This window comes from Alosa alosa, chromosome 11 (assembly GCF_017589495.1).
Source record: "Alosa alosa isolate M-15738 ecotype Scorff River chromosome 11, AALO_Geno_1.1, whole genome shotgun sequence".
Classification (NCBI taxonomy): Eukaryota; Metazoa; Chordata; class Actinopteri; order Clupeiformes; family Clupeidae; genus Alosa; species Alosa alosa.
The window spans coordinates 17534417-17561672 of record NC_063199.1 but is presented as its reverse complement, the minus strand read 5'-3'; the positions used below and the strand labels follow the sequence as shown (position 1 = coordinate 17561672).

The window sequence follows — 27256 nt, the reverse complement described above, 5'->3', positions numbered from 1 at the left end:
GTGTTGCTTAGTGCATGAAGAGTCTCCCTGTTGTGTTGAAACACAAAATGAAGTTCATCTCATCTAAAAATCATTCTCCCACCCCTCCAGACTGCACTCCTAAGATGAAAACCAAATTGTGTTTTTTAGGACACTGTGGCATCAAAAATCTGGGACTGATGACATACAAGGACCAGGGTCTGTCTCCTTTGCTTCTCTCTCTTTCACTCTGTCATGCACTAAACTGACTGTGTGGGTGTATTGTATGTGTATGAGCATGTGCAGTGTGTGCGTATGTGTGTGTGGTGTGTGTGTCTGTGGGAGAAGTGATGAGGAGTATGACATGTCTGTCTGTAAGGCATATTTTTCTCCATGCATGAGTTTAGAATAGCCTAGTGTCTGTATTTGTGTTTCTGTGTGTGTGTGTGTGTGTGTGTGTGTGTGTGTGTGTGTAACACATTTGCTCACATTTGCATGTGCGTCCATGGGGTGTGGAATGGGGATGGGTGCCAGTATTGGTGGAGTATTTTTTAACTTTGCATGTTAATGTTGTCGTTGTCTGCATGCACTGTCGTGTGTTAGTGTGTATGTGTGTGTGTGTGTGTGTGTGCACATTACTAGTGGTTTTATGAGTTTGATTCCTAAAACAGTAGTTGGTGTATATAGACACTCTAGATTCCTATATCTGTGTAACTAGCACCCCATTGCAGAGGGAAGAATGAATGACAGACTTCCTGTAAACACACACACACACACACACACACACACACACCACTCCGTCTCTTCTGGTCCCTAATGGGGACCAGACCTCCCCACTTCCCCACGCAAGACGCCCACTCCCTCATTCCCCCCCTCCTCCTCCTGCAAAGCCCTCTGGGTAAGCAACACCACAGCTTGGTAGCACATGATGAGAAATACAAGGTTCCTCTTATATGTACCCTGCCATCCAAGGGAGACACAAAGACTCCGGAGGCCTGACATTAAAGGCACCAAGGAGTCCTATACAGTCTCACATTAGCACAAAGACACCAAGGACACCTATTCGGTCTCGTGCTAGCACACAGTTAGCAAGGAGTCCTATTATGTTTTCGCACTAGCACACAGTTAGCAAGGAGTCCTATTCAGCGTCACGCTAGCAAACAGACACCAAGAAGTCCTATTCAGCCTCGTGCTGGCACAAAGTTACCAAGGATTCCTATTCAGCCTGTCTCTGCACAACCGCTCAGTGTCTCCCTGCTCACCTCTCAGATGGTGGTTTAGCACCATGTGAGCCCTGTGTGAGTCAACCCAACCAATCTGTGACCTATCCTTGTAGTGCTGTCTTTCCTCTTCTTATTATTTCTCCCCACCCCTCCACCCGCTCCCTTTCCTCCTCTATTCGTGTGCCATTCTCAAACCGAGAGGGGAAAAATGAGACCCTGTAATTATTCCATAATTAATGCGTTTCCAGTCAGACTCTGCTGGAGTACAGTAAAAAGCTCTCTCTCCTTCCCTCTCTTTTTTCTCCCTCTCTCTCTCTTTCTCTCTCTCTCTTTGTCTGTCTTTTTTTTTTTCTGGAGAGCACACCATGCTCGCTCTCAGATGGAGGCTTTAATGCATGTTCCGGTAGTGGCCCGGCCCATTCGACTCCGACTCGGCCCAGCACTGCACTGCCCTGCGCTGGCCCTCTGTGTTTTTATTTTAGATCCAGAATAATATTTGAGTTTAGAGCAGACCCTGTTTTCGTGTGAAGTGGGCGCCTGGCTCCAGAGCACATTCATGCGTCGCATATCTGTGGTCTGATGCCGGCAATCTTAGACGCACTCCACAATAACCCAATAAAGGGCTGAGAGCACTGGCCCAATCTTTGTCTGGCATCTGCAAGCGAGAAGACTCTTGTGTGTGTGTGTGTGGTGTGTGTCTGTGTATGTATGTGTGTGCGTGTTATGTTGCTGCAATTTACTTGGTTCAACAACCATCGTGTGTGTGTGTGTGTGTGTGTGTGTAGTATGTGCGAGTCTTTTGGCTCCAAGTGCAGGGTAAGAATTGTCTTTTCAGCAGAGGGATGGTCAAGGTCGCCTGGGTTAGTAAGTCGATCTCAGCATGACGGTAAAGACCACAAAGCCATGCCGAGTGGCCAGGGGCAGAGGCCCGGATGGGCCACGGGTTTGTCTGATGTCCTGGTTGTTGTTGTTGCTTTATTCTCACCCCCGAAGGCCTTTTCTCTGTGTGTGCAGTTTTTCAAAGAGTAAACAGCAAGTTTTTGTGTCGATTACAAGCCAGATTGTAGGTTGTAGGCTGTGTTTGTTTTGTTTTGTGTGTGTATGCTCATTATATGTTTGTGTGAGTGGATATTTGCATGCTCTGGGTTGTTTTTTGGGGGAGTATGATCTGTGTGGGTGTGTGTGTGTGTGTCTGTGAGGCGGTCGGGTGGAGCTTGCAGCTCCGAGGCAGTAATGGCCCAGTGTATGATGGATGGAGAAGAGATGGATGAAGAACAGAGGGCACATTTTTCATCCGCCTGCCGAGGCCCCCACCCCACCCCTCTCCCCACCCCCCTCCTAGCAGGTGGGATTAGGAGGAAGAGTTATGCGCCGGCTCTGAAAGTATTAATATATCATTAGTATTGATCTTTTTCATTTGAACATTAGGAGCCCTGTCTGCCTCCGCCAAATATAAGGTCTATTGACGTGCGGTACGAGCTCTTGCTCTGCTGCGTGGCTCCATGAGATCGATACAGCAACCCCCCCCCCACCACCACCACCACCACCACCAGCCCCACCCATTCCATTCTATCCCATGTCTGCTCATAACCCCCGCCCCAGCACTTACAATCCACAGATGTAGACACACAGACATAAAAACATCTTGCTGAAAGGTTACTTCACCTCGTTTGTTTTCATTTTCTAATGATGATGGGAAGTATGGTATTTGGGAGGTGCAGTTTTGTTTTAGGCCTACTTATACTTTTTAGTTTTCAATAGACAGTGTTTCACACTCAGATGAAGGTAGTCCAGTATTTGGGTACCAAATGGAGATATCACAACAAGCAAATGGCCTCTGCTCTGACACCTTGCATTTATCTCAGTTTTGCTCGAGTTAACTGTCAAATAATGTAATTATTGGAGGTCAATATAATAAACAATTTGAATTCATATTTTTATTACTTTTTTATTATTAAACAATTATTTTATTTTTGTTTCTAATTACTTATCTCTTATGAATTGTAACATCACATGATACATTTTAAACACATTTCTAACCGGTTGTCTTTTAACAAAGGGTAAAATAATCCGTTTGTGAGAACTGATGTGGTGTAAGGAAAGAGACCTCAACGTTAATTAAACTGCTGTACAACAAATAGGAAAACTGGGGAAAACCCAGAGAAATTGCCTTCTATGGCTGTGTGTGTGACTAGCCGAGGATGCCCCTCACGATGGTGAGGGGTGTAATATACAGCGCTTTCTCAGGCCCGGGGTATTTCAGTGGTGTCTGCTGCAGGTCCAGGTTTAGAGGGGGCAATAATAGCTCATCAGGTGGATGATGACTGCATGCCATGTCATTTGAGCGATTTGTGACCCTGACTGCCTCTGTCTGTCTGTCCGTCCGTCTGTCTGTCTGTCTCGCACGCTCACTCTCTCACACTTTTACTATGTTGGGGAGAGATTTAGACGTAGACACATAAACATACGTATCTGTGACAGGCAGACCAGTCACCCTTTTATTTTTAAAGCGAGCAATGATGACGACTTCCCCCTGACTAATAACTGTCTGCCAGTCAGGCCAAAAAAAGACTCACTCACTTTTTAGGTCTGCTACTGCCCCCTGCTGGTCTTTTTGTAGAAGACTCAAATCAGCTGTTAGGCTCTTCCACAGGTCCTGCTGGCAGCTGATACTAATACATAATCTCAACAGTGACTGATACAGCCCAGCTAATTCCCTCTCTTTCTCTCCCTATTTCTTTCTCTCTGTCCACATAGCCTAGGCGACAGCAGGATCCCAGCCCTGGCTCCAACATGGGCAACACTGATGATCACAAGATGCGCTAAGCAGCGATGGATGCAGGGGTGGGGGAGCAGATGATGCAGAGGCCCAGGGAAGCATGGCAACCTCACCCTACACGTCAATCGCTCAACAGGGGAGACCAAAGTCTACAACGCCAGGGGATTTTTATTTTATTTTGGGAGGGGAGGGGGTCAAGTTGGTGGGATTTTGGGGGGTGGGGGGAGGGGTGGTTGAGAGGGCTTTTGTTCTTCTGGGAATGGAGTGGGACGGGGGTCCTTTCACTGATCCCTAGTCCCACCTTTGGGTTTTGCACTATGTGATACATTCAGTTTTGCCCCACTCGTCTTCTGTATGCATGGACTTCCTACCTGTTTTCCTAATCGTGATCCTCCTCTATGCAAGCTATTTGCTCGTTTTATTTTAGCACTATTGTAATGACATGGCATTTTTTTATTATTTTATTCTTTGTTTGTGTGAAAGTCAGGATGTTTACTTTTTTGTATCTTTTTCTTTATATATGCAAAAATGTGTGTCTTCATGCTTTTATATAACATCATTAGTTGCATTGTGCTCTTGAAATAGGTAGGCTATTGTAGGACACACAGACAGAAAGGCGCTTCAGATTTCACAAATGAAGAAGGCCCTTTTTATACCTTTCTTGTCCCACACGACTCCCCCCACTTGTTACTCTCTCTGTCTGTGTTCTTGACTCTTTCTGCTTATCAGGTTGTAGAGACATGCTTTGAACATTAAAATGCGGCAGGAAGCCCATATTGAGGTCACTGACGCTCTGAGCATGTTCCCAAAAAAAAGACAGGAGAGATTTGTTTTCCTTGTTGTTTTGACTATTGCTATTGTTCTCTTTTCTGGTATTATTCTCTTTGGTTCTAGTACCATGTCAGGGTATTTAATGTATCTGCAGTTATACAACTTTTCTCCCATGTTGGATGGGAAAGCATATTTTAGCTTGGTCCCATGAAAGATATTTATTAACTTCATGTTTCACCCTGTCATTGTTTCTGGGAGGCTTGTCTCAAATGATTTAATCAGTGGTTCTTTGGCTCCTTTTTTCTTCTTGTCTTTTTTTTTTCTTGCAAATGGTCAGGAACATAGATTTAAATAAACTCAGTTGTAATGGTTCCCTCACACAACACAATACCTCCCTTTCCCATACAATTAACTGATGGATTGTGGTGTGAGTTTCAGGTCAGTAAAGCAGTACAAATCCTTCATGCTGACATAGTAACTGAAGGTGCTGAAGGCTCAAAACAGATAATAATACAAGTCTTTCCTTTCATTTGTGGGTATATCCTATTTATACATCAAATACATATAATGACATAATAAATAATGATTTAGTCTGATTGAGTGTGATTGATAAGGATCAGCTCAGTCCACAATCATGTCTGTAATATCAATAACTGTAGTCAGCAACACAGTCAGTTTACAACTATACAAACAGTTGGTACGACAATTCTGGAATGGTTACTATTGTGCTTCAGTCATCACAGATCTAAGCCAAATATATGACCCCCCTCATTTTAGAATGTGAAATTGTATTGACTTGTTATATTCATCAGAAAAGGTTCATTCGTGTGAATATTACTCTCCAAAAGCATTTCTTCTAGTTTTTTTTATTTTCTTTTTAAGAAACAAGTGTTATTTTGTGAAGTGTAGGTTGGGCAACACCAAGTTTTGGTGGGCCTTCGCTGGCATTGAGTGAGTACTTTGTTACAGAAAATGGGATTTTCCAGAGGCCAAGTGGGTAGTCAGCATGTTGTTGCTTGAGGTTGGCAGACGGGGAGGTACTAAGAGTTAGAATACTCTTCTAAGACAGACTACAGTAAGTCATTTCTGTTTGAAACAGATAGAGAAGGATGGATTTATGGAGTTATTATTATTACTAAATTATGATTTACATTCAAGAGAAACACTTTTGTGATATTGTGATAGATATGTCTGAAGGTATCACTTATGACAATGAGTTACATTTCTAGACAACTGGGTATCTTGTGATTTTAGGTTTGTTCACCATACAGTTTAACAGTATTCATAGTGTATTTAATGTAAACATGGAGGGAAGTACATGGACTTGGCAGTACAAAATGTTTGTGCATGTGTGAAAAAAAAAAAAATGGCCAAATCACGTCTTCATAGAAAAACCCTACAGAGATCTGTTACCTTATGTTGATTGTGGCCTGACAAGCCTTTTTGTCGGCCTACAATGAGAGAGTAAATGTTCAATAGAATAGAAATTTCCTTTTCAAAATGAGAGTCAGAACAAACTGGCCATAGGTGGACTCAAGTTAAAACATGATACGTCCCCATTGAGGCTCTTACAGGTGATACTTGACAATCAGCGAAGTAGGCTATGGAATAACAGGCGCGGCAACCATGCTGTATGTGACAAAACCGATCTCTTCCCTCCCTGTGATCTTTTCCTCTCAAACTTGTCCATGTGTGTCTCACAATGCCCCTGCTGGTACTCATGTGATTTTAAATAATCCCCTCACTTAATGCTGGCATTAAGGCAAGATACACACCAAGGGACTGGACTGCTCACATTTCTTTTTTTTTTTTTAATAAATGGTTTATTTTCTTATTTGTTTTAAGTTATTGATGCACGATTACTTTTTTGTTTCATTTTCAGAGAATGGTATGAAGAAATATGTATTCCGTGTTTATCAGCCTATCTTGTAGGAGATCTTTTAGGAAACGAGTTTGCTTGATGTTTTGATGTTCTGCTGGTTTTATTTTTATTTTATTTTATTGGACTTCTTTTTCAAAGGGGGAAGACTGGTTTGACTTGTTTCTTAATAAACTTGCAACAAATGTCTGGCAGTGTGTTTAATTCAACCTGTTGTAGTATACTCTGAAGACAAGGGAACCAGAACTACCTTCAGGAGGTAAGAGGGGCAATTGGCAGAGAATAAAGAAAGTATCGGTTCTATCCAGACTAATGGCCTGCTGTTTTAGTACTGACATAACCTAGGACACACTTCATACAGGCACAAGTCACACACACACATAGCCTAGACATTATCAGACCATGCAAGTGTCAAGTAGCCATAGGCCTACTTATTGGTGAGAAAACTGCAGCATGGTTAGTTGACAAATCAATAATAGACTCAAATGAAATAGCCTATCATTATAGGCCTTTCATTTATTTAACTGCTGGATTTCACTATTGTACGCACTTAAAACATAGGCCTATGTCGATGTGTGGGGTAGGCTAGGTCTTCATTCAGCTGCAGGCTAAATTAGAGACGCCACTTTGATAGACAAAATGGCACAACAGTTTTTTTACTTCGCGAGATGACTGATTGTATGATAAAGACGTGGAAATGTCTCGAAAAGACTCGCCAGTCACTGAAACTGAAGCTTGATAGCATGTGAGTATCATAGACTGTATATAAAGGATATGGATGCATGAAACCACGTTTTGAACGTCCACTCACCAACTCACTCACTGCATGGAAACAACACAAGTTTGGGAATCAAGCGTGAGAATTTTGTAGTAGGCTACATTGCACTGAACCAATTTTAAAGTTGAACAGCAGCACTGGGAGTGTGTGCGAACTTCCTACCCAGGTACCCAGCTTGTGTTTACATTTGTCCTACGCGCATGGCTTCCGTATTACTGTCAGGTGACCCAGAAGTGCAACATTTGGTCGCACCGGATGTTGAACTATCAGCTGATCGTGGTGTTTTTGATGGAAGTTGATGCTGGTTGGAAGAGTCTCCCCCTCTCTTTATTATCTCTCGCTTACACGACAAAGGCTTAACGGGCTGAACAACAACTGCAACGTAACTCAACGCAGCCATAACATTCAGAGGAAGTTCACCGTTAACAAGAAACAAAGAGATCTGTGTTCAAGAGGCGCTCAGCTTGCTTTATCAGTCAAGAAGGAAAACAACGTTAACGTTAGCTGTCTGTCGGGTTTTAAGTGACGTTGCTAACGTTGGCTAGCTATGTTGTTTATGCTGTGGTCTGACGGACTGGTCTATTGTTTTTTCGAAGTCTAAGGAAGAAAAAAATATTTATTTACGTTGTGCCTGTACACTAGATGCTTTTGAATACCGAGTAGCTAGCCTGACACCCTAACAATAACGTCAGATAACCTTAAACTAATATTAGCTAACTTACGTGTTAAGAATTCGAGGCTCCGTTAGCAAGGTGGTTGGCTAACTTGTGTTTTATGCAATTGACAGTCGTCAAGAAATTTACCATTTGCGAAACGCTGATCTAAGTATAATCCTTTTTGTTTTCTTTGGGTAGACATATCTGGTACAATTAGGTGGCAATTGTTTGTGGAAGAACAACAACCTGTAACCAGCAGCTTTGTTCTTTATCCAACAGACTTGTCTCTCGCTTATCCTGTTTTGTTAACAGTTTGTCAAATTGTTGTCAAATTGTAAATTGTGAGGTGTATTTTATGTAATATTTATAACTATGGTCATTATTTCTGTGTTATTAATGTGCATTATTTAGATAGATAATTTATTGATGGTCGTACTTTAATTCAGGGCTTTAATGTATTACTGAACATTTGAAGATTTTATGAATAGCCTATTTTAAGGGTTATATCTAACTAAATGTGGTTTAAAAGTGTACAAGTAAAATAGATAGCTAACGTTACGTTGGAAAAAGGATAGGGTAGATTTAGGCAGACGAGAGGCTCAGATCTGGCACAGTCAGAATATCTGGTTGAAACCATTTCCAATCCGCCAATGCTGGATCTGGAAGTTGTCCCTGAGCGATCTTTGGGAAATGAACAATGGGAATTCGCATTAGGTAAGCATCGGGCATGCACATTTCAAGTTGAATATGACAGTACGTTAACCTAGAGACACTTTCTATGTACCAAGGAAAGATTTTTATTCATTTTATGGATTTACAAGTTCCTTCATCAACCGTCTTTGCTTGAGTTGGATCACAAATGGCCAACAGTAGTTTATCAGAAGATGCAACACTAACGCCTACCTCTTCTTATCAACCACTCTTTCTATAGGGATGCCATTGGCCCAGGCCATTTCCATTTTACAAAAGCACTGCCGCATCATCAAGAATGTCCAGGTTCTCTATAGTGAACAAGTAAGAGCTGATGGCACATTTGCTAAACACTCATGTCCCTATGACTTATGCTCTAGTGCCCAACAAACCTGTTTTCCCCTCTCTCTCAGACACCACTTAGCCACGACCTCATTCTCAACTTGACTCAGGATGGAATCAAACTGTTGTTTGACGCCTGCAATCAGAGATTGAAGGTATGTGTGAGTGTGAGTGAGCGAGCATTTTTAACTATGGACACTGGATTACCTGTTGAAATGCTGTTTAATTGTTTTGGTATCTTCTGAGTACTTCTTATCATAATCATCCTACTGTATCCCATTTTAGGGACAGTAGACAGGGTTTGAAGATCTACCTAGTCAATCCATATATGGCTCATGTAAGAATCGCTAATTTAAGGCCCATGTGTTTTCTCTCTAGGTTATTGAAGTTTATGACTTGAGCAAGGTGAAACTGAAATACTGGTGAGTGATCTATTTATCTGTCGATTTTATGGAAATTTGTAATGCTTTTCACTGTTTTTTTTCACTGTCTTTTACAGTTGAGTGTGTGTGTGTGTCTGTGTGTGTATACAGTATGTGTGCGTTTTGTGTAGACCTAAAGTTGTCTCACAGCCCGCTGTTTTTGACTGTGCCTCTCGTTACAGTGGAGTACATTTCAACTCTCAGGCTATAGCACCTACAATCGAGCAGATTGACCAGTCGTTCGGCGCAACACATCCTGGTGGTAAGCAACACAGCATTCACATAATCTCCTCCTCTTTTTCCTCTTCCTCTCCAGACACGACCTCTGCTCATAGATAAACAGGAAGATGACACAGAAAACTAATTTGAGAATTAGCTTTTATTCCACCAACTAGATTACATCTCATTTTACAGGTAGTATATGAATCATAAAAAATAGGTGATCTTAATATGTACCTGATGATCACATGATCTCAAACATGTGATTATAATTTTGTTTATTTGTGTGTGTGTGTGTGTGTGTGTGTGTGTGTGTGTGTGTGTGTGTGTGTGTGCGCGCGCACGCGCGCGCCTATTCCATGCTGTCCATAGTTTACAATGCGGCAGAGCAGCTCTTCCACTTAAACTTCCGAGGCCTGTCGTTCTCCTTCCAGCTGGACTCTTGGAACGAGGCTCCCAAGTATGAGGTGAGAGCCCCGCTTGTCCCGCAGGAACACGCTGGTGTTAGCACAGTGCCGTTAGTCATCCCTGCTCGACGTGTGTGTGTGTGTGTGTGCGTGCCTGTGTGTGCCTGTGTGTGCCTGTGTGTGCCTGTGTGTGCCTGTGTGTGTGTGTGTGTGTGGACACTGCCAGATGAGCTCTGCAGCTGTCCCAGCTCATCTTGACAGGACGGGGCACCACAGTGTGTGGAGAACTCTGCTCAGTGAGTCAGAAAGTAAAAGGGCACCACTCAACTGTAAAGGCTAATGGCCTGTAATCTTGATGAGCTTTTTATTGATGAGCTGAAAGAAGTTCTCTTGTGCCCAACCTGCCAAGCTGATGCAATGCTTTTGTGCACCAGAGGCCTCATGCCAGTGGCTGTGGTTGTGAGTTTGCAGTGCATAACTGTATAAGATCTGCTATCCAGTGTTATGCTCTGTGCTAAATAATACAAAAAGAAAAAAAAAAAAAAAAAAAGCCAATTTAGTGAGGCTTGCCGCTTGTGAGGTTTTGTTCATTCTGTGCTTACACACCAATCTAGTGCCAGCTGTTTTGCCTTGACAGCCTAACTTTGCCCATGGCTTGGCCTCCCTGCAGATTCCCCACGGTGCCACCGTCAAACGGATGTACATTTACACTGGGAACAACCTCCAGGACACCAAGTAAGTGTGTGTGTGTGTGTGTGTGTGTGTGTGTGTGTGTGTGGGGTGGGATGGGGAGAGAGTAGGGGCCAAGCGAGCGCAAGAAAGGAAGCAAGAGAATATGTGAGCGAGTCAGTGAGGATGAGGATGAGAAGAGAGTGAATGAGTGAGTAAGTAAGTGAAGGGGGTGAGAACAGGCTGTTATCCCAGTGTGACCAGAGGAGGGAGGAGGAGGAGGAGGCAGAGCAGCTTTTCCTTACTGAATACAATAGAGTAGATACACCAGAGGCTTTCCCTAAAGGAGCAGGCATCCTTACTGAGCCCCTGCCCTGTAGTAATGAGGAAAGCAAACACTCCTTCCCTTCTGCCTGAGGAGAGAGGAGAGGAAAGAGGACTGTGAATTAGTAGTGAGCTACACAATAGCCACCTGATGCCACAACATGAAGAACAGCCACTGACCTCCTGTATCTCAGATTCCCTAGTCAGTTAAGCAAATAAATGATAAATGCAAAAACTAAACCCAATGTATGTGTTTTTTTGTTTTTTTTTTTTTTTTAGTTGTTTGATGGTAGTCCATCATAAACATTTCACAACCTGAAAATTGTCTTATTAAATGAGGAGTTTAAACTGAAATGATAGAGGGTATCCTGTATCGGTGTGCAGCTATACTCATTAGGGGAATAATGAGCAGATGGCAGCGATTGATTTTATATAATGGTGTTTTCAAGTCAGTTGTGTGTGTGTGTGTGTGGAAATATGCAGTTAGAAAATATCAGAGAGAGCATAATCAGATGAGCCCGAAAGTGATGTTTGTCACTGACAATTATGTGGTTTTTCAGTCCCATTGTCTTTGAAGCGCTCAAGTGCTTTTACCTTAGACACAACCAGAGCTCTTGTGCTCTTTACTGACCTCCAGCTACCTTCTCATTAGCACTCTCTCTCTCTCTCTCTCTCTCTTTCCCTCTCTCTCTCCCTTTCTCTTTATCTCTTTATCTCTTGGTCTCTCTGTTGCAGGGCTCCAGTGATGCCCCTGGCCTGTTTCCTTGGGAATGTGTACGCTGAGTGTGTGGACGTGCTGAGGGATGGGACTGGTCCGCTGGGTCTTAGACTCCGTCTGCTCACTGCAGGTGAGCCTCCACCACCTGAATCCCCACCCTTCCCCACTGCCTCCCCCAAACCCCATGACTGCTTTTGGCCTTAGGGTATAGCATAGCTGATAGCATAGATATGGACCAGCTGAATGTGACAAGGCCTTTTGAAGTGTTTGTGTGTGAGTGCAGTGTTTCTCACGGAATTGAATTCTATTTGTGGTGGTAGGTGACCGGGTGTGTTAACAGTTTTGAACAAATTTGCGCAACGTGGTTATGATGCTAACCGGATTTAATCACTCTTTAGCCAGTTGTCTTCTATGCCAACAACAATCCTTGTAGGATTTTTAATGTTTTCTTTAAACGTGCATGCAGGTTCGTTGAGGGACAGAGAGGCTGCGCAAAAGTGCACATAACTCTACAATGAAAGGATTTCATCCAATTTAAGTAGTACAACATAGATACTCATTGTGTGGTGGTCATTGCTGATATTGTGTAGGGCAGCCACAAATAAGTCAATGAATGGGAAACACTGGAGTGAAAGTGTATGTGTGTATGGTCATTTCTGTTATTCTTGCTATCTCATTTCTTAATTTGGCTAAGATAGGTAGCTAGGTTGTGGTGTTGTGACTGCACTTGCTGTCACATGTTTGGTGGTGTGATTCAAAAGCCTTGTACTGATATAACACTTAATTGTACCATCACCAGATATGTAGTCATCTCTGACGTCGCTGCTCATCATTGGAACAAGTCATCCTCTTTGAACAAACTCAAGTTGCCCAACAACATACAAAGCACTGTTAGGCAATTCTGTAGTCAAATTTCTTAAACAGTGGAAAGTTCTGAGTCATTTCTCAAGTCTAAACATATCCATTAAGTTTGTAGTTGTTTTCATATTCGTTTCTTTATTGAGGATAAAATCTCCAGGATTGGTAACATTTGCTGTGTGCTCTTGTTACATGTAGCCCATGCTAGTTGTGCTGAAGCATGTTCCTGCCTTTGGTTTGACCCAAGTCTTTGGTTTGACCCAAGTCCCTATCTGTGCACAGCATGTTGACCCAGCCTCTGACCTCTGCAGACAAAGTTGCACGCAGGCTCCTGCCCCCTTTGACTCCCTTAAGATCTTTCCTTCTGTCTCAGAGGTAGTTGAAAGGTGATCAGAAACACACAAACAGACTCTGTATGCAGGAATTGGCTGTCGCACACAGCAGGAGTTTCCCCTGTAGCAGAGTTTTAAGTGGTACGACACAGCACACCACAGGTGAAAAACACAAAAACCATGACTCGGGAGAATTTATGACCATGGAGAGGAGGGCAACCTGTCTCTGTTTGCCTGGCCTTCCTGCCCCCACATTCCCTGTGTGTGTGAGTGTGAGTGTAGCCACCAATGGAGTTCATGCACCAGTCTTCATAGGGTCCCAGTCTCTTTATCTCACTCAAATTGTCTTTTGTTCATGCAAGCCCTTGCCCTCTTTATTTCACTCCAAATGTCTTGTTTATTCATGCAAGCCCTTGCCCTCTTAATCTCACTCTCTATCTCTTTTCCTTTCTTTGTCTCCTACACTCTCTTTCTCGCTCTGTCTGTCTCTTTCTAATCAGATCAGATCAAATCAAATCAAATCAAATTATGTTTTATTAGCATGAATGAAGTCATTTTGTCAGTGTAATTGATTTAAAAAGAAAAAAGAAGGGCAGCAATAGCTTTTACTAGTAAAATAGCTACCTTTTCTGATGTTTCTTGGCAAGCATGTTTGTTTATCTCTGCCTTTGTCTCTGTGTAGGCTGTGATCATTAAATCTGTATTTTGTCAGTGTTCTTTTTATCTATCTTTTGATGTTATGGTGCTACACATTAATTTCTGTTCAGGGTTCTGTATATCTCCCAGTTTTTTATATCCTCCTTCCATAATTTAGTATAATGCATCTGGTATGTATTTGTCATTTTTTTTTTTTCAGTACAGATTTAGTTAAGTGCCTTAGGTTGTTAATGTTATATTTGTTTGCAAGTTGAAATAGGGGGTCGTGCTTATGGGTAAGGGACTTGTTGAGAAGTAGAGGGAACCTCCTCAGCTCTGAGCGTCAGGTTGGAGGAGGTTCTGTGTACACCCAAGGTGTCTTTACAGATTTGTAAGTGGAGTCGTTCTGTTGGGCTCTTCTCCCCCACAGTTTATAGTCAAAAACATACAGTACTGCTGCCATAGAGAGCAATTGCTTTGATGATTGAATCAATTGTATTAAGCCAGAATTTAGTTAGTGGGTTATATTTGTAAAGCTGTTTTTTTTTTTTTTCTATCCAGAAATATTTTCTTTGTGCCTTGTCACAGGTTTTTTGACGCTTGATTAAATCTACCTGATGATGTTATTGTCCTAAATACTTCTTCTTTCAAAATCATTATTTTCTAGATGCTCTAGTCATTTCTTTTAAAATCATTATCTTTGTTTTGTTGGTATTTGTAGTACCCAGTTTATACTATCGAACTAAACTATCGAAACATTTGAAGGCCCTGTTTTACTGTTTTGATGGTGATGGTAGTACTAGATCATCTGCAAAGAGAAGACATAAAATATCTGTGCTGTCTCTCTGCTTCTCTTCCTCTCTGTCATTTCTCTCTTGCAGAGAAATGTTCTCTGTCATTCTTGCTTAGTATGCAGCATTCTCTCTCTCTCTCTGCTCTCTCTCTCTCTGCCTCTCTCTCTCTCTCTCTCTGAGACTCAGCCCCTCTGTAATAATGGGTTTCCTCTGATGGGAGGGGGGTAGGTTACCTTGCATGCGATGCCTCCATCAGACAGCACACAGGAAGTGGGGTGCTGTGTGTTTTTTTCTCCCCACGGCGGGTTTAAAACCCTCAGCTGTACAGTATGCCTCGAGTCTAAACCGCCCAGTTTCAGAATTGTGTCAACTATTATTGTGTAGAGAAGACCCTTACAAGAATAGGGGCATTTTGAAGAAACTCTTTTTTTCAATTTGTCCCTGAAAAACCTGTCCATGGTCATACCATTTGTGCACTCAATGAAGCAATGTTCAACCCTGAAGTTCATCTCAAAAGTGCAATTTGGTAGCTTTAGAGCCATTTCATTCCTGAAGGTTTACCCACTTATTGCATGAGTTACATTTTACTTAGTTATCTTTCATTTCAGACAGTACATTTTAGACATGCATTTTTATTGGGATATGTTCTTTTGACTATCATAACTGGTTGCTGACAGAGCAAAGTGCAGCTAAATTGAAGCAGTCAAGTTACAGGAAGACAGCTTAACAATGCTGTCAGATCATGGTGCCACCCCATAAAAACAAATGAACACAGGTCCATTTACAAAAGAAATAGAGAGACCAATAAAGGTTTAGCTAAGCACTCCTAAATGCAATATAACGGCGTGACCTTAGAGACAGAAGCAGATTGATGTAAGAAAACATATTGCATTCTGACTCCCATATGCCACCAGTCTCAACAGCTCACTGCAGAGATTAGGCTTTTAACAGCGAAATGGTTTTAGTCTGGAGTTGTCCAGTGAGGGTTTAACATATTAAAGATAAACTGCGTTAGGAACACAGTTCAAAAGTTCAGCCTGCTAAACTAAGTAAGAGCGGCCGCTGGAGAGCTGGACACTGGTGATAGCCAGAGCAGAGCAGAGCAGCCCGGCTCAGGTCTGCTGCCTAATCTGAGTTCAAATGGGCTCACTGTGATAAGTGAGGAGGCAAACAGGGCTTTGTGCAGCAGTCCTGCGGGTTCAGCCGGAGGACAAGTCCACACTGGGGACACGGGCAGCTGGACAACGGAATGGGGGGCAGAAACCACCAGGCACCAGTTCAGACTGACGGAGTGTTTCCTGCCCTTACTGACATGCCGTTTAATTAACTGAATTTCTGAGTGTGTGTTACTCATTTTGTGGTTGTCAGAGGCTGTGTTTGTGAGTGAAAAATGTTTCATGCCTTCGTGCCGACCCAAGGGTAGGGTTTCTGAGTGGTGTGTGTGTGTTGCACAGGGCTGCAGCTTCCTCATTGTGTGTGTGCGTGTGTGTGTGTGTGTGTGTGTGTGTGTGTGTGTGTGTGTGTGTGTGTGTAGGCTGTGGTCCTGGGGTGATGGCGGACGCTAAGGTGCGAGCTGTGGAGAGAAACATCTACTTTGGCGACTCGTGTCAGGACGTGCTGAGCGCTCTGGGTTCTCCACACAAAGTCTTCTACAAGTCGGAGGACAAGGTAGGCTCACATTCGACAATGCACTTAGTATGAGTTCACATTCATTGGATAGCCAATTTTATTAAAAGCGAAATATGTTGGATCAATTGGATCTAGTTGATGCCTAAGCAGCAGCAGGTTGCTGCATAATGAGTGCCCTGTTAACATTGTTGTCCAAAGTTTAACAACCCACTGTAAAAGACCATATGATTTAAAACCATACAGGGCACAGTACAGGCACAGGTGTTGGAAGGAAATGAAAAAGAAGTGAGATTTCCTTTTCAGAACCCCCCCCCCATTAACAATCCTCATGTTCTCTCCACCTCCATGAGTAGGAGTGTGTGTGTGCCTCATGTTTATTTGTCTTGTTCTGTCTTATCTGCAGATGAAGATCCACTCGCCCTCCCCACACAAGCAGGTGCCGTCCAAATGCAATGACTACTTCTTCAACTACTTTACCTTGGGAGTGGTACGTGTACAGTTTGTCACTCTACTCCTCTGTATGTGAGGGAATGACATGGGTTCATACATACATGGATACATACATATTAAATTTGATGGGCTGCAGCATCAGTCATCACTGTCTTGTATAATGTATGTTGTGTGTCCCTTGTAGGACATACTGTTTGATTCTACGACACACCTGGTGAAGAAGTTTGTCCTGCATACCAACTTTCCTGGCCATTATAACTTTAACATGTAAGTATCTGCTCCACTTCCTCAGTATGTAATTCCTTACATCCCAACAACGTCCTTGTCCTCTCCCAGAGAACTAAACCTCTAACTTTTTCCTTTTTTCCCCACTCCCTTCATATCATTGTCTTCTTTGATCTCCAGATATCATCGGTGTGATTTCAAGATTCCACTGTTTATTAAAAAAGGTAAGAATCCAAAGGTCCTCCCTCTGTGGCATGAAGACATCAGTGTCTGTTGTTGGACCTTCATGGCTGTGTTTGCAGCACTCACACCAGTGCCTGGAGTCATTTACATAAACAAACTTACACACATGCAAGAGCTTTTGATAGTATCCTGTTTGTCTCTGTACGGATGGTCTGTTTATCCCTCTCTTCACGGCTGTGTTTGCATAAATATGCACACACACATACTCGGAAGAGATTTTGATAGTAATATTATTGTGTTTCTTTCTGTACTGATGACCTGTTTCTTCCTGCTTCTCTCTCTCTCTCTCTCTCTCTCTCTCTCTCTCTCTCTCTCTCTCTCTCTCTCTCTCTCTCTCTGTTTTCAGACGGTGCAGAGGCTTCAGGGGAGGACTGCATCCTTACCAGCTACAGTAAGGTACGTCACAGACTCCAGAAGAAACCGACTCGGAACAGCACACATACAGCATGCAGCCCTCTCCATATACAGTAGCCTCTTACCCAAACTCAAGTGCCTGCACTGCTGTGCCCAAAATCAATACCCAAAAACCTATACCTGCTGCCGCAGACCGCAGTTCCATACCCTAAGCTTCATAGCTTAGAGTCCCTGTATGCAAAACACATACCCCTAACAGGTGTTAATAACTGTTGCCAAAGCTCTGCCTGTAGTTAAAGCCCATTGTTTTTAAATGCATGCCCAAGCGTGCACTGAATCTGTGCTCCACACTTAAGCCTCACTGCCTTGTCCTGCAGTGGGATCAGATCCAGGAGCTGCTGGGACACCCCATGGAGAAACCGGTCGTGCTACACAGGCAAGGACACCTTTGTGTGTGTGTGTGTGTGTGTGTGTGTGTGTGTGTGTGTGTGTGTGTGTGTGTGTGTGTGTGTGTGTGTGTGTGAAGAAAGAGAGATGTATGTGTGTATGTTTTGGGCATGACTGTGAACCTCTGGTGGTTTTCGATGTTCAGTGAGACTTAAGAGAATTAGCTATGCTGTGGTGTTGAACGCCAGGATTAAAAATAGCTCTGATGTGATGCAACCCCGGGACAGCACTAAAGTAAATAAGACTGGTGAATACACCCACAGTGTCGTCTGTGTCACTCACGACTGACATGTCTCCCTGTAACCTTGTGTACTTCAGGTCATCGTCAGCAAATAACACCAATCCTTTTGGATCCACCTTCTGTTTTGGACTGCAGAGAATGATTTTTGAGGTGAGTGGACTAGTTGCACAACCACTTTAATTTAGGGCTAAGTAAAAAAAGAAAATATTTACACAATTAAAGAAAGTAAATGAGCTATTGTTCTCTGTAAGGCTCAGGCTACATTTAAAGGGACACCAGGCAACGTTTTAGTGTTAATTAATCATCTTCGTAAGTCGGTATATGGTTAAATGACTCATTACGGGCTTAATGAAGGCTCTCACCGCCCTACTGCCTGTAGGAAGAATATCCCACTTGCAAGTTCGGGTGTATCCTACGGCCGAATCGAAGCAGGATCAGTTTACAGCACAGAGGCAGGCTAACTAAACGCTAGAGATTGTTGCAAACGGTGTATAATGGCAGAGCCGGGCGAAGAAGCAGCGAAAACCCTTAACAGAAGACGCAAAGAAAAGGAAAAGAGCCTCAGACCGAGCGAGGGGGAGTTTCATAGAGAAAAAGCATGAGGCTTGCCTGGTGTCCCTTTAAACAATTAAAGAAAGTAAATGAGCTATTGTTCTCTGAAAGGTTCAGAGCTTTATCCACCTGCCACCTCCTGATCATGGCTGCTTTTCTCTTGTGTCCATGGTAACCAGGTGATGCAGAACAACCACATAGCGTCGGTGACGCTGTACGGAGCACCTCGGGCCAGCAGCCACACCCGAGCAGAGGCCTCTGCCCACTAAAACCTCCTCCTCCTCCTCCCTCCTCCTCCTCCTCGTTCTCCTTTTGCCTCACCAAGTCATCCTCCGACCCCCGTACAGTGCAGCGTGCCTTCATCACCTGACCCCACCTATTTCCCCTGAGGCATGTGGGGAACTCTCTCGGAATCCTCTGCTTGTCTCAAAGTCCTAATGTCCAACCCACCCACCCTCCTTATCTCTGTATGCCCCCACCCCCAATCTAGCACCCCAAATAGCCCCAACTCTCCACACCTTTAGCCTGAGCTCCAGACCCTATGCCTGTGTACCCTGCCCTCCACTCCCAAGGCTTACAGCTTATAGATGCGTCCTTCCACTGCCCCCACCCCCATCACCCCTACCTCTAGCTGGAGTATATGTGTGGCAAACTACCATCTGGGGGCACCCATAGTCAAGGCAAAGTGTTTGAATGGCTAACAGCAGACATATGCACGCGCACACACACACACACACACACACACACACACACACACACACACACACACACACACACTACAAATGGGCAGACATGCGTCCATTACACACTGTACAAATGGGCAGACATGCATCCATTTTGACTAACATATACATATGTGCAGTTCAAGCATACATACATACATACATACATACATCAGTCTCTGCTTATATTGCTTACACACACACACACACACAAATAATAAGCTATGAGGCTAAAATATCAGTATGAGCCCTTTCCAACGACTCGCAAGCATTTCAACACCATCTCCTCATCTGCTCCCGCGGTCTACTTTTGGCAGACCTGCAGGAGGAATCCTCGTGGTTGGGAAGCCGCACTGAGAGAGTGGCAGACGTTGGACTGGGGACATGCGCAGATTCCCCTGGGTGACATTCTTCCTGCAAAGCTGTATAAAACAAAAAAAAACAGAAGAGTACAAGCACAAATGAGCTGCACCCTGTTTCAGTGTTGTTGGGCACCTGGGACATGAGCATCCTCTTTCACACACATCCACACACACACGCACACACACACACGACACACGCACACGCACGCACACAGCTATGATCAAGTCAACAGCACAGGTCATCTCCAAGTTGCAGGGCAGTAAGAGCACTAACTTAACCTAAAGGTCTTGAGTTGGCATTTATCTATTTCTTCACAAAGGAAAGCTGACTTTGTTATTTTTAACATTTGCACTAAAAAACAAACACACATAGACACATACATACATACATACATACATACATATCTTACTTACTTGATAATTGTCTCTTTCCCACTGAGGAGCATGTTTTTAATTTAGATATGAAGAAAGGCGAGGAGGAGGAGGGGAGCAGGAAGAGCACAAGAGGATTGTTTTTCTTTTCCCTCATCGTGAGCTACTTCCTGGGGCTCCACTCTGCTGAGGAGCTGAGACCCTCCCCAAGAGGCCCAGGTCCACACCGGCTCTGGGCCAGAATTAGGCCAAGTCTGCTCCAGCACACTCAGCTAGCATTTTCTGCCCCTTTTCCATCTGCCCCTGGGTCCTCTCAGTCCCTTTTTTGCCCTGTCATTCACAACGCTCCCCCGTCATGTCTCCATCTGCATTTCTAACATGCATCACTCTCTTTTCTCCCCTCTCTTTTTTTTGTTTAAGCTATAGGCCTCACTTTAGACTGCTATTAAGTAATGTTAAGCCATTTTTCTTTCTATTTCTGTTGTTTAATTGCCAAAATTTTAGCCAAAGATGTTCTAACAGTTCACTTTATTATCGAAAGAAAGAAATAAAATATGATTTGAGCTTGACCTTTTGACACCTCCACCCCCCCCCAAAAATTTTTAACATTCCCTGTTCCCCAGACTTCTTTCCCCAAGCCCATTTTAATACATTCTTACTCTCTTAACCGTGCATAAGTATTTTTGAAATAGATATGTATATGATTCTTTTATGACTGCTTACCGCTCTTTTTGTCATTCGGAACTTTAATATCCTCATATGTATCATTTTTACTAAGAAACAGCTGTCTGTTTGATCTGTAGCAGGTAGTTTGGAGCAGAATGCGTTGCCCTCTGCTGGCGTTTCAGTGTAATGTACAGACTTGTATATAGAATGCTTGTATTTCCTTTACGTGGGGCTCATCTGTTTCTATGGTGACTGTACTTGTTTGGGGCAGAGCCTTATTGGGGGAAGGTGGGTGGACACTAGAATTCTCTCAAAGCAGTAAAGAGCTCACTTTTAAGCTCTCTTTTTTTCTCCGCTCAGAAAAAAACAGACAGAGAGCACCCATGCTCTCTTGTCCTCTATCCCAAGCTCGTGTCTGACCACTAGTTGGAGAGTTTGAAAGACAACAAAATAAACGATAGAAACAGTGAGCTATTCATGTAAGTGGAGGAGTGTCTGGCGGTGAGGACTCCCCTGTAAAACCCTGTGGAGACCGTGTACAGACTGTGTCATCACTTGGCCCCTCTTAGTGGGTGTGCCTGTGAGTGTGTGCCTACAGGGTTTTGTGTACACAGACCCAGGCATGATGGGCTCCTCCTGTTGTCTGTGTGGTTTCGTGCACATAAACTGGTCTGCTTGTTTACGTGGCTCGTGTTCACGGTGCTCCCAAGAGTGATTTTACTTCGTGGCACACTATGACATCACTTCCTCCACTAGTGTCTCCAGACTGCCCTGTGTCCTCCCCCCCCACCACTTGATCACTCCATCTTTTCAAACATGCTGCCGGGCCTTTGGCTTTAATGAATAGTTTACATGCCTCCTGTTACGTTTCACTTCTGAAAAGCTTAAGCTCTCTTTCTTTTCTTTCTTTTCTCTGTCATTTCATTGTAGCCCCTTGCTTTGGTTTACTTAAAAGATGAACAGTTGAAATAAGAAGAAGAAACAGAAAGATACTAGCGTGCCCGCTGTAAACTGTGCCTCATCTCCCTCGAAGCCTCTCTGTAAAACGATCAGATGAAATGTTTTCAACTGCATTGTGTTTGACTGAGCATGTAAAGCTAATTACATCTGTACTCTGTTACCCCATCATAGTCCTCTTGCTCCAAAAAAAAAAAAAGGAAGAAAATACTTTAAAAAGAGAAAGAAAGAAAGAAAGAAAGAAAGAAAAACATCAACTTCACTTTAGGAGTAAGGACAAGACCATGGGATTTTTGGCAGAACTCTGGTTCAGGAATTGTGTTAAGTTGAAGTTATCTGATTTCTACATTAGCTAGCCTAATTCAATTACTTTGTTGGCTGTAAGTGTCTTTGGTGCTGGGCACTTGAAAAAAATCCTATGTAGTGTTATGGACATGGAATCTTTGCCTTTTGCTAACAAGTCTAGCCCCCCCATCACCTTGTAAATGACCTGAGGTTCATAACTGGTGTTGTGTTGTATCATCTGAATATAACAAGACATTTCCCAAAGACCGGTGTCAGCTCAGCAGCATTTTCTAACTGTACGTCAAAGGTAAACTGTCTTGTCTGATCAAAAAAAAAAAAAAGTGTGACCACTGTTGTGGAGGTGTTTTCGAGAAGGAATGTTACTGTTCTGTGTGCTTGGTCATGTAATGGGCAGAGAGTGCGCCCATGTCTCAGGTGGATTTTTCTGTTTTCATAATAACACCAGGAGCAAAGCAAATGCTTCACTCTCATCCAATGGGGTTTGGGCTGTGTGTCATTTCCTGTCATTCATCCTTTATGTATGTTTTTTGCATTGGAATGAATGAATGAATGAATGATTGTAATTAGTTACGGACAACTTCAGGTCAGTGTAATGCCGCATATTAATGCTATGTATTGTAATGCCCTCCGTATATATATTGTATGTCCCCATCCCCAAAATCCCTTAAAATTAATTATTTTTCTGCGTAAGTTCTATGTTCTAAGTACGTTACCCATTTCTGGAAATGGGATTATACTTAATTAAAAATTGTGAACATTTATTGGAATGTGGTGTTTTATATTTCATATCAATATTTCTACCCTTGTAGATAGCCTGTAGGATACATATGTGGAAGATCAACATTATCAGGCATGATTGAAAAAAAGCAATAAGAATGGCTGTGATGACTCAAAATGGCCTGCTGAAAAAAGCAGGCCTGCTTTTGGCTTCTGAAATGATGCAGGAATGCTCCGATTGGTGGGATTGGCCTTGTGCATTGAGGCTGATCAACTCCACAACTTTTGCAATTCTATACACTGCAATTTGTTTTGCATTTTGGGTCATTTGAAAAAAAAGTCCTGTTACGGTGTGTTGCACCGTATAAATTGGATGTAATAAACGTTAAGAAAGAAGAGCCCATTGTATGTTTTCTTTCATGTTCTTTTCAAAAGAACAAGTTGTACATGCATGTGACTCTCCAGGAACCTTTTCAGTGTTTTCAATTCTGAATTTAACATTTCTATTGTCAATAGAATTTACATACAGCAGACTATTCAGAGGTAATACTGATACATTTTCAAAGGTCATCATTCTAACAGCAGGTTTCATGCATCTGGAATGTTGGGCACTTTTGAGGTTCTTTACATTCTGTCATTAGGTCACTGCCTCTGATCCACAAGTCTGCCAGGGACAACATGGCGCTCATAGCTGTTTGACTTGACATAACAAACTTCATCTGATAGCACAAAGATTGCAAAGAAAACAGTCATTATTTTAAGGCAAAAGTACCTTCAAGTGTTTCCAAGTCTGAATTTGTGTAAACAAAGTAAACTAGGTTCACAGGGTTTTTGTGAATCCCAACACTCATATCATGGAGTCTTTAAAGCTCTTTCAGTGCCTTACACTCCAGGTGTCCATTCCTCTGAAAAGTTAAAAACATTTCCAGACTCTCTTGAGGAAATCCCTGTCGCCATCTGATGCTGAAAATGGGCAGAGCAAACCTTCAAACCCTTGATTTTACTCGAGGGCACGAGTTCACAAAAATGTTGAATTCAATGAGCCTTGCCCCCAACACCTCACAAGAAGGTATGTGCAAAAGCCAGCACATGACAGACATACATACATGCGTACATGATGAACAAAAGATTGAATATATTGGAGTAAAACCAATATAATGATCCATATTAGGCATTAAACCACTTTTATCATATAGACACATTCACAGTATAGTCACAAACTCAGTGTTCACAAGCGGATAAGATGATCTGCACGCCAGATACCATTTTTTTATTATTATTATGTGATGTTTTGAGCCTGCGGCTCTTCCTCAGACTTCTGGTGTGCAGATCCTCTCTTATCCTCTTATGAAATTCTCATATTGGACCATCCAACTTGGGCCTGGGATGTGCGTGGCCCACGTTTCTACAAACTCAATGTTTCACAAATACTTTTTGTCCATAGTCCTCCTCCCCTGGGTCATCTGGGCCCTTAGCTGTGCTGGGGATCTTATCTCTCCACTTGAAGGGCCACGAGGTGGATGTGCGGCTGGTGTGACAGGAGAGGTGGGGGTCGTGGAGCAGGTTGTACATGAGCCAGATTTGCGGCACCGTCAGGCTGTGCACCACCATCAGCTCGCGGTAGAAGCAGGGATCGAACACCTGCAGGTGGGGCGCGGCCGAGGAGCGCACGATGCCGAACGTGCGGAAGCCCTCGTGTCGTGTGGGCTGCAGGCCAATCCGCTGCAGGCACATGCCCAGGAAGACGTCGTCGATGGGGAAGACCTCCACATCCTGGCACGCGCGGTTCAGCTGGAGCGCCGTGTGGCCCGACATGACGAAGCCCCCGCCGCCGGCGTACGACGGGTACACGCCCTGGCCGTACACAAACTCAGGCACGTAGTACTTGCTGCTGCGCCGGCGTATGGGTCGTGCGCGGACGATAATGTCGCCCACGAAGAGGTCCTTGTGGGCGTCTAGGCCGCCCAGCATCTCCAGGATGTTCTCCACGTTCACGTAGACGTCGGCGTCACCCTTGAAGATGAACTTGACCCCAGCGCAGCTTTGGTTCACCCACTGCAGGAAGTGGGTCTCCTTGAGGGTGAGGTTGAAGAACGTGTCCTCAAAGTCCCAGAGGAGGATGTCCCTGAAGGTGTCGCTCTCGTACGCCAGGAGCCTGTCCCACAGCGGAAGCGAGGAGCGATTCCTGGGCACTCCCAGCAGGAAGACCGTCTTGATGTTGACCCCTTCCTGGAGGACGCCCTCTTGGCCCCAGGTGCGACGCACCACCTGCCTCTTGTCAAAGTCCGCCGCCACCGATTTCACAGCTATGAGTAGATAAGGAGCTCCGTCTGGGCCTCTGCATTTGTCTGGCTGATCAATAGCCATCCTGAAATCCCGGTTGTCCTTCTTGCGGAGGTAATCCTCGAAGTCGAAGGGGGCAAGGGTCGGCCCCACCGCAGTCTTGGGCACAGTTGGCACAGGTTTTCTCAACCCACCTTTGGGCTGGGATTTTTTTTTGGTTTTGGGCTGAAGCTTATTTTTGGACTGAGCCTTGGCTTTCGGCACCATCTTCATGGACACGGAGCTGGTCTGCGGCTCTGGCTTGCACCGTGGTAAGTCTGGAGGTTTGGTCAGGGCCAGCCCTGTGCCTTGGTGATCCAACGGAGCCCCCAGAAGAGAGCGCGAGCTTGGTGTGCCCTGCTCCAACTGCCAGCTCTCCCATAAGGGTATGAGACTGTGGTGGGCATACAACAAGAGACAGAACAGTGCCAACATCACGAGGGTACAAACCACGTCTCCCTTTAGGTGAATCCTTCTCATCGTGGCCCGCGTACAAACTCCCTCGCTAGTGGAAAAAAGCCCCCTTTCTTCAAGCATGAATTACTTTCCTATATGGGGCTTCTCTTTGGCCTCCACTAAGTGAAGTCAGGCTGCGTCGGTGAGTGTGCTGCATGCTGGTTCTCCATTAGCTGAAGTCTGGAATGGCTCCTAACTGGTCCCTTCTGGGACGATTTGTATTCACTGCACTGCTGCAACTCCAGGGGTCTTGAGAGTAACCATCCCCAAGTCCAGCCATCTAAAGTCTCTTCTTTTTTGGTTCATTCATCAGGCTCTTTGATATCATAGTCACTTTTTCCATGAAGCTCTGCATCACATACATCCTGTGAATGGAAATACACCATGGCATATTTAGAATCCACTATTTACCAAGCATAAGCATAAGGCTGCTATATGTGACGTCGCAGAAATATACAGGCGTGTGTGGTACAATAGCAATGGAACAGAACTCAGTCAGTCACAGTGTTATGTGATGTGCGCATGCAAAACAGCAGGCTTAATGTAAGCGCATACCTTAGCAGTAAACCGACATAATTAGGTTTAATATTATTCTAATATTATTTGTCCCTCTTTCCGATATTGTTTAAAATTTCGTCAACGCTACTGCTCGGAGGCGACACACCTCCTTCCAGATATCCAGCTGCTTCAGCTACTCGCATGCGCTGTATGTGTCCCTTTACAAAAACTGCATTGGCCTTACATTTTTAGAGTAGGCCTACATTATGTCTTTATCAGAATCATTTGCCAAATCGGACATGCGTGCATCCCATGTCTGGTAAAGAAAGACTAATTAAGGGGGCGTGACTGATGTTATGTAAGAGTACGTAATATTTCTTAAACTTGAAAAAAGTAATGCATGCAGGAGAACACAGTGTTCCCATCTTTTTCAGGTTTTATCTGAAATAGGCTACTGATGGAACGGGCACAATACAACCCTAAAATAGAATGTAACTGTGTGTCTACAAAACAAGGAATTCAGGCACAAGTTTTAAAATATGCAGATGCATTTAGCCAGCGTTTATTTTCCAAAAATGTGCGGTCTCCTTTACAAAACCAGGGAAGTTTTTGCATACACGTATGTGTCTGAATTGCCGAGTAAAACAGCCCAAGAAACCACCTCATGAAGTGACTTCCATCAGTTACCTATGTACAGTTATGTCAAACTAGCATTTTTCCATCAAGACGTGTTCTGATGAGCAACAGCATGCAATGCGGGCAGCAAGTCATCCCCAATACTTACCAGAATAGGAGAGCGTCACCAAGTACTTTAATTACCGAATGCAACTGCCAAACCGAACATCTGGTTTCTATATTAAATCTGCGCGTCCAGAGTATCCAAGAAGAACTTTTAAAGTGCTGAAACTTGCTAAATAAAAGACGGACAGTGCCTGTACATCCTTTGCCTATAGCTACTGATTTCCCACTTAAGCAACATGTGTAGCTTATTCCCCCTAAAACAAAATGTGCTCGTTTTGGAACGCTCACATATTTTAACGGAGTGTTCTTCCCCCTGCTCACGTGACGCACTCGGGAGTCTGTTGGATGTGCTTCGAGCCAGATGCCAGCGCAGCAGCTCTAGTCGCGCGCCTTGAGACACTGCGAAGTAGGCCGCGCATGAGAGAATGGCTGGTCAGGCTGTCCGCTTCCGCGGTGATTGATGTCATGGATTTTCTGCACCACATGTGCAACTTGTCCCTACTACATTCAGAAGTGGCAACAATTACACACCCAATACCGC

General features: G+C 43.8%; 3 protein-coding genes across 7 annotated transcripts in view; 2 read left to right on the top strand and 1 right to left on the bottom strand.

Annotated features, from left to right (window-relative positions):
• Window positions 1-4125, top strand: part of cbfb (core-binding factor subunit beta) — a 37074-nt gene extending 32949 nt beyond the window's left edge. For 2 of the 3 annotated variants that reach the window (XM_048256856.1, XM_048256854.1), the window contains one exon: window positions 3939-4125. In XM_048256856.1, coding sequence (XP_048112813.1) covers window positions 3939-4007 — 69 coding nt within the window. In that variant the 3' untranslated portion in view covers window positions 4008-4125. Of the gene's footprint in view, window positions 1-129; window positions 178-3938 lie in introns of all 3 variants that reach the window. The other variant, XM_048256855.1, reaches the window with a different exon arrangement.
• Window positions 4126-7654: 3529 nt separating this feature from the next.
• Window positions 7655-23096, top strand: phaf1 (phagosome assembly factor 1). Of its 3 annotated transcripts, none has more exons than XM_048256852.1 (16): window positions 7655-8758; window positions 8976-9058; window positions 9148-9231; window positions 9455-9498; window positions 9681-9760; window positions 10090-10184; window positions 10762-10859; window positions 11853-11965; window positions 15990-16123; window positions 16488-16571; window positions 16719-16801; window positions 16940-16983; window positions 17349-17398; window positions 17743-17792; window positions 18122-18194; window positions 18776-23096. In XM_048256852.1, exons 1-16 carry the CDS (start codon window positions 8695-8697, stop codon window positions 18863-18865), a joined length of 1269 nt encoding a protein of 422 aa, XP_048112809.1. In that variant the 5' UTR covers window positions 7655-8694; the 3' UTR covers window positions 18866-23096. The 3 variants fall into 3 exon arrangements, with proteins under 3 accessions (XP_048112809.1, XP_048112810.1, XP_048112808.1); XM_048256853.1 differs by having other exon boundaries at window positions 7656-8758; window positions 10795-10859; window positions 17734-17792; XM_048256851.1 differs by having other exon boundaries at window positions 7656-8758; window positions 17734-17792.
• Window positions 23097-23101: 5 nt separating this feature from the next.
• On the bottom strand, window positions 23102-27067 carry b3gnt9 (UDP-GlcNAc:betaGal beta-1,3-N-acetylglucosaminyltransferase 9). The gene is made up of 2 exons (XM_048256850.1): window positions 26759-27067; window positions 23102-25841 (listed from the first exon to the last, which is right to left on the bottom strand). The coding sequence occupies exon 2, from the start codon at window positions 25555-25557 to the stop codon at window positions 24112-24114; it is 1446 nt and encodes a 481-aa protein (XP_048112807.1). The 5' UTR covers window positions 25558-25841; window positions 26759-27067; the 3' UTR covers window positions 23102-24111.
• Between the last annotated feature and the right edge of the window lie 189 nt (window positions 27068-27256).